Source organism: Scatophagus argus, chromosome 24 (assembly GCF_020382885.2).
Source record: "Scatophagus argus isolate fScaArg1 chromosome 24, fScaArg1.pri, whole genome shotgun sequence".
Lineage (NCBI taxonomy): Eukaryota > Metazoa > Chordata > Actinopteri > Scatophagidae > Scatophagus > Scatophagus argus.
Genome location: NC_058516.1, coordinates 7378866 through 7395653, shown reverse-complemented (window position 1 = coordinate 7395653; position 16788 = coordinate 7378866). Strand labels below are relative to the sequence as shown.

The window sequence follows — 16788 nt, the reverse complement described above, 5'->3', positions numbered from 1 at the left end:
TTTGTTCTGCAGTTCCACTCTTAAACCATTCATGTGATTTTTCATTCACACTCAATGTTGTAATTCTGTGAAGGTCAGGCAGAAATCTAAGCCACAGAAATGTTAATGGATGCAAGGATTATGCCACTGCCATTCATAGCTTCCACAAAATTTTACTTTTAAGTCTTGTTCTAAGGCTCATGAAATGAGGGCCTGCACTGATGTTTATTATCAAGGTAAGGCTAACCAGCTGCTAAAGTAAGAAAACACTTATTTATAACCAGATGAAAATGTCACTTTGAGTCAGAACAGAACTTCAGGAGATGTACTATACAGTTTCCTTTCCCTACTTTCCAAGTTAAATTTAAATCATATCCTTTCACATTATTTGTTGAACTTGAGGTGTGAAATCTAACAAGACAGTAAGTTGTGAGACTCGGGGACGCAGAGGGCTAATTAGTGATCCTGCCTCTCTGTGGCTTGTTTCTTCAAAAGGCCAGCCTCTAGTCGGCTCCCTGAAATGTCATCTGAGTCTCCGAGCTCCTGGCCCCACCGCTGCCCCCCTTCGCTAACAAGCCGAGCGAGACCGCCGAGAGACGGCTCAATTTGTGTTAAGCTGTCCCCACCGAGGAAGATGTTAACGGGGAAATCCTGCAGGGCCATGCCTCAACGTTACCACTCAACCTCCTTGCCCCCCACCCAGCTCCAATCAGGGCTCCGTCATGTCGGTAGTGGTTTGATAAGGTTCCTAAATTGAGTCACACATCCAGGCACACAGTCACATCACTACACACAAACACATTCCAAAAGCATGTGATCCTACATGTGGCCCAATCCCATCTCATAAGCTTGAACAGATTAACATGAAAAATGGCACACTCCAGTAGCTGAATAAAACAGGAAAAGCTTTTATAGCAGGCAGCAGGGAGTAAAACAGCTGCAGCCTCTGACAAAGAAGTATCAAAGAAGAGGAATGCACCAGGTCCTCAAATACTGTTTGGTATCAAGGCTGGACTTTGTTGTTATACACCAAAAATCTGTTAGAAAAAAAAAGTCAGGACAAGTACAGAGTGCTAGCTGAGAGGTGTAGAGAGCCAGGAGATAACCAAATTGCCCTCTTCCTCCATACATCTCTCACAGTAGGTGCTGAGAGACAAATTGCTGGTCTACCGGTGAAAGAGCTGAAGGACTGAACTGTGCCTACGCACTCGGCCTGAAAAAGCTCCAAACCCAGGAACTCGACACCGCTGATTCAACCCGAAAATGGCTGAACAGGAGCTGTCTGGTTGTTTACTGGTGCAAAATCAACAGTTCAGACTAACTCACCTGGGATGCCAAACCTTGTCATGTTAAGGCGGTTATAATCTGCGACAGTTTGATTAAAAACAGTTCTCAATTACTGACAATACACCCAACAATTTGTGTCCAATGATTCAATCTGAGGCAAATTAATGAAAGCTGAATTTGTTGAGTTCCCATCCCTGCTGCATAGGAAATAATTAACCGTGGGAAGTGATGGCCACAAAGCTTAAACAGCAAAACATCCCAGACAGAGAAATTACATCTTCAAAATGACCATAAACAGCAAGACTGGATATTAAAAAGAAAAGCCAACACAACCACAGCTTCCCATCAAAGATTTTGTCCATCATCAGTGCCTGATCTCACTATTAATTTGAAAAATTCCCACAGAAACACTGCAAAGTCTTGTGGAAAGTCCTAGCCTCTATAATGAACGCACTGAACTCCGTGTTCATCTGCTTTAACCTCTTAGCATGAATTCTGAGTGACAAATCGACCATCGTTATCATCTCAAATTGCTTGTACAGTTAAGGGATGGAAAGCTTAACAGATGCAGTGACAATAGCTGTGGTTTAGCAAAGGGTCAGTTTGTCACTTTCACATTTGGTAGCCAGCTTTTAAATCTTTTCTCATTTCATGCATCTCATTCTGGTACATTCTGTTAGGTTTCACTGTGGTACGATCACCTCGTGGTACAACAGACTGATATCCCCCTGCGTGCTGACTATTCTTCCTCTGCAGCTGCTGTCTCGTCATGCTGCTCAAATCCACAGACAGCGAAGGCCGGATGACATGTCCTCCGTTCCATACTTAACTTTTATTTGTGCTTGCGTCATATGTTGGTATTAAGTGATGCGCTGCGACATGTCTTAACACCACTGACACAACTTTTAACGCAGTGACACGATTTTCTTTACAGTCCTTGTGAGAAGTTGTTGCTCCTGAAGGGATAACATCTCTAACGTCATACCAGGCTCTGTCTTGATTATTTTCTCACATTTCACCAAGCTGAGGATTGCACTGCCAAGTTGAGCGATATCTCCACAAATACAGTTGTTATTTTTCAGCATAGTCTGTCATTTACAAATTTAGCAGGTTGTTAAATCCCCCCCCCCCCCCCCCCCCCCCGTCTAGTGAGCTGACACAGCCTGCTGCTGTGAATGCAGAGTGGCGCTTGTGACAAAGAGGAGAATGTGATTGCTGAATAGTTATCAAGCATCTGCTGCAGCAAGGCAAATGGGGGGGTGAATTCTGTAATATATATATATATATATAAAAAAAAGTGTGTGGGTGAGTGCGTAGGTGTGTGTTTTTGTGCTGCTCAAACGATGAGGCACTGGATGTTTGAACTGTGTGTGTTTTAAGCACGCCATCATCACTTCAATTGACTGAGCTGCAAACAAAGTGAGGGGAGACAATATTTACACTTACAGTAAACAGATCCTATATTAGCATAAAGATACTTGAGAGTCTTTACTGCAGACGGCTCTGAAGTTAATGTGTTATGAACTTAATGCTCAAACACGTCATACTGAATAAAGCAACCGCACTATTTATGTGTTTATGGCTAAAAATATCATGATTCAGAGATTCATGCAATTCTGAATGTTATATCAACACCTCAGCTGTCTTTCACTGCTAAAAGACAGCAACACAGACAGTTTTCGTTCAGTCAAATGTCCTCAGGTGTTGGACAAAAGTAGCAATGAATAACTCAATGCTAAACACAGCACTGGACAACATACCCAAAAAAAAGTTTTTATGTTCTGACATGCTGCTAACCTTAAAACGATTTAGTTCAGGTTGAACTGAGTGTATTTTTCTTCCTGATGTCAAAACAGTGTCCTCAACTGTAAGGACTAGTTATGGAGCTGAACAGTTACAGAATACCTTTAAAGAAACAGTTTGACATTTTGGGATATGCGTGTGCTCACTTTCTTGCTGAGAGTTAACAACACGTCTAAAGCCTGCACTGTAATTAACATAACACCAGCACCTTTAAAACTGTTAATTAGTGACTTTTAAAGGTGGGCGTGTTTTCTTCCTGCTCCGTGTTTCCATTGTTTCTAGTCTTTATGCTAAGCTAAGATATAGCTAATTGCCTCTTGGCTCCAGCAGCCAAGTGCACATTAGTGTGGTACTGATGTTCTCATCCAACTCTCAGAGGTATTTTTCCCATTGTGTATATTCTCAACCATTTTGGAAAGCCAAGAACCTAAGACTCAATCAGTCATTCAGATTTCTGGCTACAAAAAAATTACCTTTAGAATAATTTCTATTCCAACATGAAACATAAACACCTTTACCATTTACTCACTTGTCCACCTGAGAGTTATTTTATATGAGTAACCTCAACGTGAAACCATTCTGACACAGCTCAGTTGAATGAGTATTTTCCTAAAGTTTTGACCTCAAAAACTTTTTCCGTTCAACTTTAAAAGCAAGCCGTGGTGTCGAGCAGTTATAAAGACATGATTTTATGAGTGTGTGTGCAATTTGTGAACTCGAGACACCCTCACTGTCTGAGCCTGTCACAGCTTTGTATTTAATGAATCATCACCACCTGTTGGTGAAGTCATTCTTTCAGTTGCTTTTCAGTGGAGGTTGCCTCTAAATGGAAAGCTGGATCCAAGTGTGCAGATATTTATGTTCTGATGACTTTAAAGCACAGGCAGTCTAATATATATAGTCTAACATCCTGCATTAAAAGAAGTCCTAAATCTAACACTGTTTAAATATCCCCTGTTGCTGCAACTGCACTGAACCCTATTTCTTTTTGGAGTCATTCCTGAACCGATCTGATGCAACTCAGACATTTAAAGAGCGTGGACCTGCAGCCTGCCAGGTCATAACGACTTCCCTCCCCTCTCTTTTGTACGATACAATCATAGGCTGTCAGAGATATCAGCCAGAGCCAACTCAACTTTTCCCCAACTTTGTGCAAGACGTTTTCAGCAATAGCAGGAGCCTGTTCGTTCTCTCTCTCTCTCAGCTTGACAGGTGAGAATTATACTGCGTCCTTGTCATCTGCAGAGAGAGAGCGAGAGAGAGAGAGGGAGAGACAGACAATATTCTCTGAGCAGAGCTATTTCAGACTCTGGCAAGCCTGCCTCCATCTTTTGCTATCACGCATCTCCATCTGGTGAAATCTGTAATGCTGCTCAAAAGTATTATGTCAACAGACTGCTTCGATTGATATTGACGGGAGGGAAAATAAAGCAATGAATGGATTTCAGCTTCAGGTGTTTCGTGTGAAGCGAGAGATGATGGACTCATTGTTTTTGTTTTTTTTTTCCTGAATTGAATCCAGTATTTTTCCCCCCACAATCAGTGACATAAAGTTTGTGAATTAATAAAAAGGGAACACAAAGGCAAACACAAACAGTCAGGGTGCAATCATCAGATGATTAATTATCACTTGTTTTGTAATCCTACCTGACCTAACAGCAGAAGAAGAGCGTGGGAACTCGCACATCTCGCAGTAGGGCAGCAGGCCGCTGTTAGCGTAGGTGCAGGCCCCGCAGTTCCACGTCTCAGCGGGGGGATCGGGCTCCGACAGCTTCCGCGGGGCCATGAACGAGACTGTGGTGCTGGGACTGCCGGAGCCAATCCCTCCTGCTGACGACCTCCGCTTCCCCTCGAATCGGGACCTGGGGGTCGTGCTGGACTGTGGCGTCCGGAGCTTCTTGAGCTGGGGGGAGAAGTCGTGATCAGGCAGAGGGGTGTTGCTCTGGGAGCAGGACTTCCCTTTCCTCTCCTCTGATTCTACAGACATGGCGGCAGTGGCAGTTGGTGTAGCCGTCATCTCTGAAGAGACGGAGGGATATGTTTCTTTATCTCCTGTTCTCTTCCTCTTCTTCTCCTTGCTGGCGCTCGGGGAGAAGAAGGAACGAATGTCGTGCTGCTTTTCTTTCTCAAGCTAAGAAAAAAAGCATACGCAAATCAGTTTCTGTCACAGCAGCAGTACAGAGTTAATATTTGCTACATGAATGATAAAATAAAGTACTACAGCGTCGCCAAGAAAATGGTTAAATATCTGCCCAGTAATACACTGACTTTGACATGTATGACAGGAGTTTATTCAGTTGACTTTTGAGGATATCTGACTTGCGTTTGAGTGCCTTACGAGTTCACTGATTTGGTGATTGTACTTGATGTTATGAGATTTGTGTGTTTGTGCTTGAGCAACCGAGGGCAAAAAAAAAATCCAACAAAAAAAACCCCAAATAAACCTCCACCAAAAAAAACCACTCAAACTGAAGCATGTTTTAATCTCGCAAACTTCACACAGTCCTGATTTAAATTTAGATAAGCTTGTGCTCTTGTGTCCTTTCTCGATGGCTGCAGCTCCAACCACCTCCCATCCAACCCCAACCCAGTTTTAAGAACTGTAATATTTCCAAGTATGTTGGTCTATAGAATTATTCACATTTGATGGACTTTATTAAACTCAAACCCAGAGAACATCACGAAAGCAACAAGGTCCCTCATTATGAGTTTGCCAAGGTCCTTTCACAGTATTAGTCACCAAAAAAAATTTCATTTCCTGCCTCTTTATATCAAAACTTTTTAAGATATTCAACATACATCCTCTCTAATGCCATATATGTGATGTTATTATTATGAAAAGGTTTACTTTTCCTGATATTTTACATGCACTGCTTTGTAATTTCATGTAAGGTGTTATTAAGGTGTTATCTGCTGTTGTGTGCCACATGCCACATATCTGTCTATCACTTTTTATTCATGTCAGAACTACATTTAAAAAAAAAAACTAAGTAAAGTAAAACACTCCAGATGTTCCTGATAAACCCTCCCATCTGACTCACATGAGTGAAGAACACGTCATCGCTGACACTCCCTATGTTTCCCTCCAGCGGCAGCACCATCTCGCTCGGCATCCACGCGTCTGAAAAGCTGAGGAACTCCCACTTGTCCCTGTTGCCCTCGTCCGCCTTCAGATATGCCTTCCTGCCATTCAGGGTGCTGCCAGTCACAGATTCCTGAAGGACACGGGAGATCCAGTACGTTACAGTTTTCTTTCTCTCACACTTTAGTTTTCACCAGGAAACTTTTTTCACACATCTTCTCTCATGAGCAATATCACAGACAAGAGAAAAAAATATATTTTTTGAATAATTCAGCTTTAATTATTAAAGTAAATCCCCAAAGCCTGTTCTCACATGCAAATCAATTTCACTAATGCTTCAAAGTTTATTCATGCATGCATACATACAAACATATCAAGCCAGGCAGTAGACACACACAAGGTGTTATTTAAGCAGTTGTATATGATAATACAAGAGGAAGATAGCAGTTAGCTAACTTTCAATTCAGTAGATAAATAATTAGGCATATCAGGTTTTTCCTGTGAATTAATTCAAGCTAAACATGATATCAGTAACTGTTTAATTACTGGAATGAGTGGTGACGAATCAAACGCTTAGCATATGTTTTTCCCTGTTTGCTGCCATATCATCAGCCACAGTACCTTCCTGTTGAGCATGGACCACATGATGGTGTCAAAGGTGTCCTTGGCAATGAGGTAGTGCACGTTGACCGAGGACGTCTGTCCGATGCGGTGGGCTCGATCTTCAGCCTGCTTGAGGTGCCCGGGGTTCCAGTAGAGCTCAGCAAACACCACGTGGCTGGCAGCGGTGAAGGTCAGACCCTGGAAGGGCGGACGGACACACACACACACACACACACACACACACACACACACACACACACGTAACAGCCCAATCAGAGCAAAAATAGCTCATTCAACCACCTCAAATGGACCACTCCACATCCAATGATATTTCATTGAGTGAAATCCTTTTTAATGAGAGAATATTAGCAGCTAATTGCCATGCGAGTGCTTTATGCTCCTACTTCTTTTGATTGGAAAGCACAACATTTCTGCACAAATCTGGTCACTCAGAATAAATGCATTTATTGAGTTAGTTATTAAGAGTAAAACACATTGTCAGCATTTATTTCTACTGACACAAATCTTGATTATGACTCACTACAAACAACAACAGTCATCATGATTACTAATATGCACCAAATGACTCTATTTAGTGTATTTACTGTTACATTATAGCAGTACGGCACGAGTTAATTTCTTCAGCCAGCGTCTGTACAGGGCAGCGTTTTATTCAATTTTATACTGCAAGTATTTGCTCTAACATCTCCATGGATGAAGATCACTCATTTTTCACTGACTATCCCAGGACATAAAGTGTAATTTGTGACTGCTTCCATGTGTCTTTATTTGCAAAGCAGATTGTGTTTTCTGCAGCTTGGAAAATTTATTATGTCTGTGTTTTATGATTTTTTCCCCAGAGTGATCTTGCTTCATCACTCGACTAAAACAACAAATGATGGCGGGTCACGGACTTTCTGTAAGTACCTGCCCGGCTGCCTGGATGCTGAGTATGGCCACACGTGTCTCTGGGTCACTCTGGAACTTGTGGACCAACTGGATTCGTTCTGAGGACGGGACACTGCCGTCGATACGGATATAACCAGCCTGCAACGCACAAACACCACAATATTTACTTCAGGGAGGACATGTCAGTTTGCAATGGGTGACATTAACACCTGCCTTTTGCGTAGCTGATGCAAATGCTGGTTTTTAGAATAATTTCTGATCCATTCAAAAGAAAGTAAAGGAAAAGCAACTTTAAAAACCTCAGCGAGAAGAACAAAACAGAACTAAAAAAAAAGATAGGGAATACAGGGTTAAAAATGGGAAAAATGTCGAATGTATTGAGTTGAGCTAGGGCACTTTTTTATTGGTTATTAATTAAACTTTTCATTTGTGAAAATAAAAATGTGTTGTATATTCTTTCAAATAATACATACCGTTAGTCTCACTTTAAAATCAACACTTGTAAGGACAGACTAACCAAGCCTTTTGTCCATCATAGAGATGTGTCATGTTTAATTTTTTTTTATCACAGTTGTACTTGCCTGGAGGCATCGTTTGGCTTTCATATGAGTCACACCTGTAAATAAATGGAGGCGATAATGTATTTGTGGTTGCACTGAATCGACTAAAGGTTCACACAATTTGAGTGGGACAGCATTGTCTGCCTCTGAACATTAAAGCTACGAAGCTTTTCATTAATCTGCATTCTGTGCTGTACAGGAGATGTTTCAATGGCACATGTGTGAATGAAGGCACCATGGAAAGTATGAGCACAGGAGCCGCAATGAATTAGAGTAAATAAACCAGCTCCTCTGAAAGAAAATGAGAGGAACAGTGAAACCCAATATTTTGTAACAATTCCTAACACCAAACAAAGAGAGCAGCGGCAGCGCGTTCATTAAACCTGAACTTGAACATGACATTCACCGAGCTGCTAATGTACTGTGGCGACTTTTTCAGTCAGTCCTGCAGAGCTGCTCGCTGGCCGACAGCAGCAGAGTGTGTTCATACATGTGAACGTAAATGTATGCATTTCCATCTTGTGTGAAAACACAGTGGAACCTTGCCAAGAAAGACCACAAAGGTCCGTTTGACTTTTCCCTAAAAAATACCAGATTTCACCCGCATTTCAAGGCCATAAAACCTTCCAAAATTCAGAGTTATTTGTCTCTTGTATTTATTGTGTTATGTTTACTAATTCAAGACACCAGCACCTTTGTTAACCAAACCCTTCCAGTTGGACATCAGGTGTGAAAGTGGGAAAATGTGAAGCACAAAAGCAGCGATAACGTCATGTGATCTGAGTGCAGTCACTTGTCTCTGCCGAGCTTCTCATCACAGCTCTTTGCCTTTCGTTCCTTTTTTAGCCCATCTCTGTTAATTGGTGAGTGCGAATGCACCAGAGCGCTAGTCTCTCATGGAAGAATGTGTTATCACACGTCGTACTGCTGCATTACATTCAACCAACACCTCCTCGACCCCTGCGACACGCAAACACACCCCCATACGTAGACACACACTTGAACTCTTTCACAGGTTGCCTGTGCTGAGCTAAGATATCGTTTTCTTGTGATGACTTCTGAAATACACCTTGGTTGTGGAAGGAAAGTTTACTTTCTGAAAGAGGAAAAAGTAAACTCCCTGAATAGGAATTTTTTAGATGATGATTAACAGATTCCTCAAGTTCTTTAACCACTGTGCTGAAAAACAAACTTTGTTAATCATCTGATTATTGTACCTGTAGTACACAGTATGTCTGAATTCAGCATATATGTGGACAATGCAAATAATTCATGACTGCTAATATCTGCTGTATATACTCTGCTGAAGAACAAGCCCAACTTGTGAGCTTTGAGCTCAGTGCTCAGTCAAAGTTAATCACAGATATGGCAAGGATTTGACTTGGAAACACAGCAGGACAATGGATGAAGGAATAAAATTTAAGTATGGGGCCAATTACCTCCGGTTAGCCAGGAAAGAGGAATGAAATATGAACACATTTACTGCTTCCAGGTTACTGTTAATGGGCAATTTGGGATGTGGCTGGAAAAAAATGTTTAAATCTAAAATGAAAATGACCAAATGAAATATGGACCCTCTGAAACAGTGCTCCCTCTTCTTTCTGAGTGATTGATAGCACAAGAATAACACAAAATCCAGGACTTTTTAAACCATCTCTTGACTGTTTCAAAGATGTCACTGTATCTAATTATTCGCATTTGGATGCGAGATGTGAACACTGGAACACTGTCGCCTCACAGCAAGATGGTTCCAGGTTCGAATCCCGGTCTGGGCCCTTCTGTGTGGAGTTTGCATGTTCTCCCTGTGCCTCCCTATCACAAAGACATGCACGTTAGGTTAATTGGCTACTCCACATTGCCCCTAGGTGTGAGTGTGTGTGTGTGTCTGCAATTGACTGGCGACCAGTCCAGGGTGTACCCCGCCTCTCATCCATTGTCAGCTGAGACAGGCTCCAGTCCCCCACACCCCTGCATGGATAAAGTGCTACAGAAAACGGATGGATGGATGGATGTGATCACAGGTGGTCACTTGAGATGCATGTTCACAAGGTGTGAACCGACATACTTGGAGCTGTCCACTTGTCATCACCCAGGACGGATGGTAATGCCAAGTGTAAACAGCGTACTAGCCCTTTAACACGTTTCAGAAGATCCAGCTGCCTGCGGACTGCCTGAGGTTACCTTGGCCTCGATGACGGCCTCGGTGCAGGCCTGCAGCATGGTGAGGTGGTGGGCGAACACCAGGAACTTCAGCTGCTCTGCCTCCAGCATCATCTTAATGTAGTCCTTCACAGCTCCCGCCTAGGCAGGTATACACACACACACACACACACACACACACACACACAGATACAGAAATAGGCACAGATGAAAGAGGGCTACTGAATACATCAATTCACTGGTCGACCACACACAGAGGAATCGGCAAGATCAGTGAAGAAGTCAATTAATCACCGCGGCATCCTTTCTGTGTGATCGATTCTCTATTGAATGCCAGGGATCCAGACTTTAAAAGGAGAGAGCACATAGAGCGACTGGGGTGCATTTGTCAGCCCGCAGATAGTGAGAGCAAATCAATAACTCACAACTCAGAGATATGATTGGTGCGTGTGCTCTTTCTTTAGGAATTCTGGTGACAGCAGACACAAGAAAATTCATCTTCTGATCCACAAACAACCAGATGAATCTCAGAATGTACCAACAACTTAATAGAGCCAAAAGGCTTGTTTTCAACTAGACTGAGTTGAGTTTTAAAGCTTTTTTCCCCCCACTGGGCTGGGTCACAGGGCTGAAGAAAATTTAGGATATTCATCGCTTCATGACACTACACTCAAAACTTTTTTTCAAATAGTTTAGAACTTGCAAATAATTTATATATTAGGCTCGTTACCTGTCAAAGTGACAGTGGCAGCCCAAAAGTAAGTAAAAGTTCAGCCCTCAACTATTTTATGGAGCTATGTGCTTTGTTTTTTCTTACATAACCCTGTTTCTGTTTTTGCCTGACTATACCTGTGAGTATTGTTTTATTTATGAAGTCAAATGGTAATAACGCTTTAAAAACAGTCCAGGTTAACCGCATCTGCGGCCTTGATTGACAGCGTGAATTTAACAGTCTACATAAAAAAGAGAAAAGCAGCAGAATTGGGAGTCAGTTAACTGTACCCTGCAGGTATCCGTATCTATCATTTCACCATGCGCTGCTGCCCAGCGATCACACTGTGATGGCTGTGGCCGTTCCCGCTACCTTCAGCAAAGCTGGAGTGGATGTGCTGTACGAGCGTGTCATTGAGCATCCAGGCTCGGCTCATTTCAGAGCCCCGGGCCATAAAGCAGCCAAGAATAGCACTAACTAGTGAGAAATACTGAGGTTGGATTTGAGTCAAACAGAGCCCTTAGTAGACGCTTTTGGAGACAGGCCTTTCTCCATGGTGTGAATCCCACCCCTATAATCTCTGCACCCCCTGCAACATGACAACCTCTGCAGCCATCGCACCTGCTCCGGTGGGAGAACCTCTGGTTTACCTTGCTGATAATTAGCTAATGCGCCTGATAATGAATCTTTCCGCCAGGCCTGTCGACCCTGTTCTGATCTGGGGGGTCCTCATTACTGACGGCTTGGCTTCAGCGGCTTCCCTCCGCTGAGTTTAATTAGTGCACAAACTTCTCGGCTGTCTGAAGCGGCCTGTTAGCTTGCTTTAAAGTCCAGCATCAGAGCTGTCCTCTCTGGGTAATTGGGAGCAGATGCTTGGCGGGTAAAGCAATAAAAATACCCCAAAGGCGTTTGGCAGCTCTGTCGCCAGGCGGACTGGCAGGCAGGCAGGGGCCGTGATGCTCGTGGAGTGACATAGATGTGCGAATCTATCACACCATTTCACCCCTCCCAATGGTCCAAAAAAAGAAGAAAGAATGTGTTTTTTTCTGAAGTAGAGAAAGTGTGTCTGACTCTAAAAACCAATAGCAGAGGAAATGAGACTGCACGGCATTATCGGCTTTGAGGTGGGTGAGTGGGTGGGGGTCCTTGTAATGAAAGGAGGTCCAGTGTTAGGCTAAACTGAGCAGAAATCCAATCAGCAAACAATGCCAGGCGCAAAAAAAAGATCCAAGCTCGGAGGCAGGCTGGGTGAGTAGTGTGTTGATGATTGCATTTGGTGGTTATCTCCGGTCTTCGTTAACCTCTGGGCTGCGCTCCTCATGGCTGAGGGCATCAGGCTAATTGAGAAGAACGCCAGCCCTCGAACATGGCAGATTATTGGAGAGGGATACTATATTTGGAAATGTTTACTCAACTACAAGTGCAAGAGATTGAGGAACTGCTTATTTTCATAGCAACGGTATTAGTGAGGCTGAAAACTGACCAGAGGTTGAAAGCAGGCACAGGAAATGTAAATGTTTGTTGGATTGTCGACACCAGTTGCTCTGACCTCAACCTTCCTCATGCTGCATTCATCCAGCCCCCTTCCCATAGTGCTTACTTCTTTCTCATTAAAAAGAAACGTCACTTCAAACTGAGAGCCGACAGAGTTTCCATAGCAACAACATCACAGAGATGCTATTTTAGTGCGGTGTGTAACTTTGAGATAAGGTGTAATCATGCCAGCCTGGACCCAACTAAATAATACCTCAGTTATAACTCCCTACTTTGTCTAAGTGCTTTCACTGGCGACCATTAGGCTCTGTTACCATGGCAATGCTTTCCCATGAGATCTCACTGAGTGGTCGGCCAAGCACTCTGAACCATCAATTCACCATTTCCTGAAACATGACATCCTTTAGTAATTCCTTAAGCTATTTAACCTGCTCTGGATAATATATGTAGTTTGATTTGTTTAACAATTATCCTTCAGATGACTTATAGGCGGTTAAACTGGAAGCTCAACAATAGGGCACATTTCTGTCCAAAAGCGTGGCAATATGGCACTAATGATGTGATGGTATCCACTTTACTCCCAGCTGCCAGAGAGCTTTAACTTGGCTCTAGAACTTTTTCTGTCTTTGAAAGCACAAAAATGTCCCCCACTCTGTATGAAAGCTGCCTGGTTCCTGTTGAAGTTTATCTACCTTTTGGGGCAGATCATCATCTCTTTTAATGTGATCTTTAATGTGACGTCTGAAACAAGTTTTATTAAATTCTCTTTCTTTTTAGATAACTCCTTGCTAAATTGAATTGTGAATTTCCTTACTCCCAATTCCCAATAGCTCCAATAGTTACTGGTAGAAACTGCACATTTCCAGTACAGCCCAGTAAGGTTTTTTTAAAACTTCAGTAAATGCCTTATTAGATAATAATGAACTATTACATTTTTAAAAACAGACTTGTTTTATGATCAGTCATTACCTTGTGACTAACTTTAAACAGGCACATTTGCAGTAACCTTATCTGACTGACAGGACTGCTTTGGCACATTTGCAGAACGCATCAGGTACTGACAGCTACTTCTGGTCAGAACCAGGCTGCTGATCTGCCTCTGTTTCCAGTCTTTATACTGACCTAAGCTGGCCAGCTGCTGTCTCAAGTATCAATCCTCTAATCTAACTCTCAGTAAGAAGCCAATTAAACATGTTTTCAAAAATATGAATCTATTTCTTTCATTAAAATCACATTTTTTAACTGCCCAACAGTGACTTCTTTGGTTTGTATTCAGGGAAATACTTGTTTGCTGGATTCATAAAAATATGTTAAAACCGGCCTTATCCCCCGATAAGATACACTCCAGCACCACCTGCTCTCCCGTTACCTTGGCAATAGCTGTTTGTTTGTACATCCGCGTGATCAGGCCCATGACCTGAGTGAAGGGGTTGTCTGTGGTGTCGACCCCCGGCTGCAGTCCCTTCATCAGTCCCTCCCACTCGGCGAGGTTGGCTGCGGCCTCCTGCAAGCAAGGAGAGCGCAAAGACAGTGAGGCTTCGTCCTTTATTTCCCCATCCAACCTTCTCTCTCTCTCTCTATCTCTCTTGCACTTTACTGTTTTTGAGATATAAAGGGCAAAACAATTAATGGTGCTGCTGGGTGTCCTACTTTTCCTGGAAGAGAAAGAAAGAAGGAAAAAAAATGAGAGAGAAAGATGGAGAATTCCCAAGGAAGCCACCCCCTCCGACTGGGCTGCTGTGTTAGGTGGGTCATGAGCATCTCCCAATTATAGCCGCCTTGTGACAAGCCGGGGTCGAAGATGGAGAAGCAGCCGGGCTGGTACAATAAATCAAAGACGCCTAGCGTGCTCTCAAGGTGATTGGCGAGAAGTATTTAAGGCGGGAGTGGAGAGCGGAGAGGATCGCAGTGGGAGAGGCTGCCGGCGAAGAGCAGCATATGTTACCTCCTGCTCATAAACAAGACATGCGGAGCGGCCGTGCATTTGTTGCCGACGTGTAGGCTCGCCCTGTTTTTCAAAAATACAGGACTCATGTGAAACTTTAAATTAACAGCAGGCCTCAGCATATTTTTCCAATACTTTGTACTACAATTAACATGCTATGCAGAAATTTGACAAGAAAAGCAGCGTGCTGCTTTGAATTATTTCAAAAGCTTGGGTTTCATGCAATAACGGTTAACCTTGCCTACAATTTAAAGTGCTTCAGAACAGTGATGAAGCCCTCCTCCCGAGTCTCCAACGTTAAATCATTTGTCAGTCGAGGTTATTCTGTGCCTTTTGTTCACAACTGTGAATTGAGGCTGCAACACCACAAAATGTGTAAAGACTCATCAGGAAGGAACACTGTTTTTTTTTTTTAAAAACGCTGCATATTGAACGAAGCATAACTGTGAACCATATGGCAAGCTGAACAAAGTGGGCCGCGCGTGATTAAGCTCATACGTCGAACAAAGTGAAGAGTGCGCAAGGGGGGGGTCAAAGGTTCAGGAAAAAGACACACGCAAAATGGAGGCTTCTTTAGCTAAGCAAGCTGCACAGCTCCATTTTGTGTACTGTGCGCTTTGGGACCAGTACAATGAAAAGGTTCTGGTGAAACATGAAAACGTTGCACCATTTAGAGAAGTAATTAGCATTTCAGTGGATTCAAACCCAGACAAAGTCAAGGACGGTTGAGTGGATAAATAGCATTGCATTGCAGGAGCACAAGGCTGTGCTTCCTTTATGTTTTCTCGCAGATGTTTCACTCACCACAGTTCTCACTGTCCCTCAATGTTTATTTCTAATTAAAAAAAAAAATACATTCAAGCATTTCCTCATCATCATCACAAAAAAAAAACACCTGATTGGCTAAACACTCTCACCCTTGATGATATTCACTAGACTAACACTGACAAAAGGCCACGGCTGAAAACATAAAGGGCAGGAGGGGCATAAAAAGTGTCTGGCTGTGGAAGATAAAAGCCATCATTAGGGAGAAAATGAGATAGGATGAACGAGGCTGAACTGGTGAGTGGTCCTGGTGTACGTATACATCATCAGTTAGCAAAACTGTGCTTGAAAAGACAGTTTGTTTGGAGGAAAATAATGCCCACCCTGTCTTTTATATTTTATATTGTTCATATTTTCCAGCATGTGGGAAGCACAATGGCTGTAGCCGCTTCGGGTGACTGGCCACTTCACACCTCCCTTTCTCATCTCTTATAACCAGTCCATTTAGCTTGGAGGATAAAATGCCTGTCTATTCTTCTCAGTGGACAAATACCTGCGGAAAACACTTGCACATTCATCTCATGAACAAATAAAAAAACAAAAAAAAAAAATCTGTAAAGCCGACCAGCTGCAGTTCTGCTTTTTGTTTCCGCCAAAGACAAATGTCTCAAAGCTCATTTCTCTGAGGATATTAAGCATCAAAGCTGCTGTTTCAGCCCAACATGAGATAAGAGAGCAACTACAAAACATGACATGAACTTTTCCAAGGGTTCCATGCATACGTTGGGCGGCCTAATTGGCACCACTGAGTAGAAACACTGACCATATTTAGTCCCCCAATTAAAGCGTCCCTTAACATTTAGGGAAATTGGCGTAAAAATCATGCATCATCACTTTTGCGAGCAACTTTCTTATTGTTGTGTCATTCCCGGGCTTGGTGGCTTGGTGTGTAATTAGCACTGCAAGAGCTCCTCCAGTGCTTTTTCATTACTGCTGATATGATACAAAATATAACAAAGGCCTGTTAGTGGATGCTTCTCAGCGCGTATTACTGTTTGTGCCGGTTGCTCCCGGTGGGAAACAAACCCCCTCATAGTCTTGACACTGGCGACCCAACACAGAGAGAGCGCACTGACAGGCGCACAGGCCAGGTCAAAGCCACATTAGAATTTACATGCACATTCACATGCATCCAGTGTGGCGTGGGAGGCATAAACCGCAACCATAACTTTGGGGATGCTAAAAGAGATGCAAACACCTACACATGAAACATGACATTTACTCTACAAATACCCTGGTATCCTCTTTACAACAGTGAAGAAGGAACACACACACACACACACACACACACACACACACACACAGGACTTGAGCTAAAGGAGTACTGTTCTTAATCTTAAAGCAGCAATAGCAGCAGTTTTTACTGCTGGTTCAAAAAAGAAGCAATACCAATCACACTCAGCTGCAGTTAATGGTTGTTTTTGATTGT

General features: G+C 42.9%; 1 protein-coding gene across 5 annotated transcripts in view; it reads right to left on the bottom strand.

Moving 5' to 3' along the window:
• The window catches only part of zranb3 (zinc finger, RAN-binding domain containing 3), a 72835-nt gene that overhangs the window by 39681 nt on the left and 16366 nt on the right, over positions 1–16788 (bottom strand). For all 5 annotated transcript variants that reach the window (XM_046381955.1, XM_046381956.1, XM_046381954.1 and 2 more), the window contains exons 8-13: positions 13959–14093; positions 10405–10524; positions 7682–7801; positions 6773–6952; positions 6111–6284; positions 4717–5200 (exon numbers count right to left, since the gene is read on the bottom strand). In XM_046381955.1, the coding sequence (XP_046237911.1) occupies positions 4717–5200; positions 6111–6284; positions 6773–6952; positions 7682–7801; positions 10405–10524; positions 13959–14093 (1213 nt within the window). The remainder of the gene's footprint in view (positions 1–4716; positions 5201–6110; positions 6285–6772; positions 6953–7681; positions 7802–10404; positions 10525–13958; positions 14094–16788) is intronic.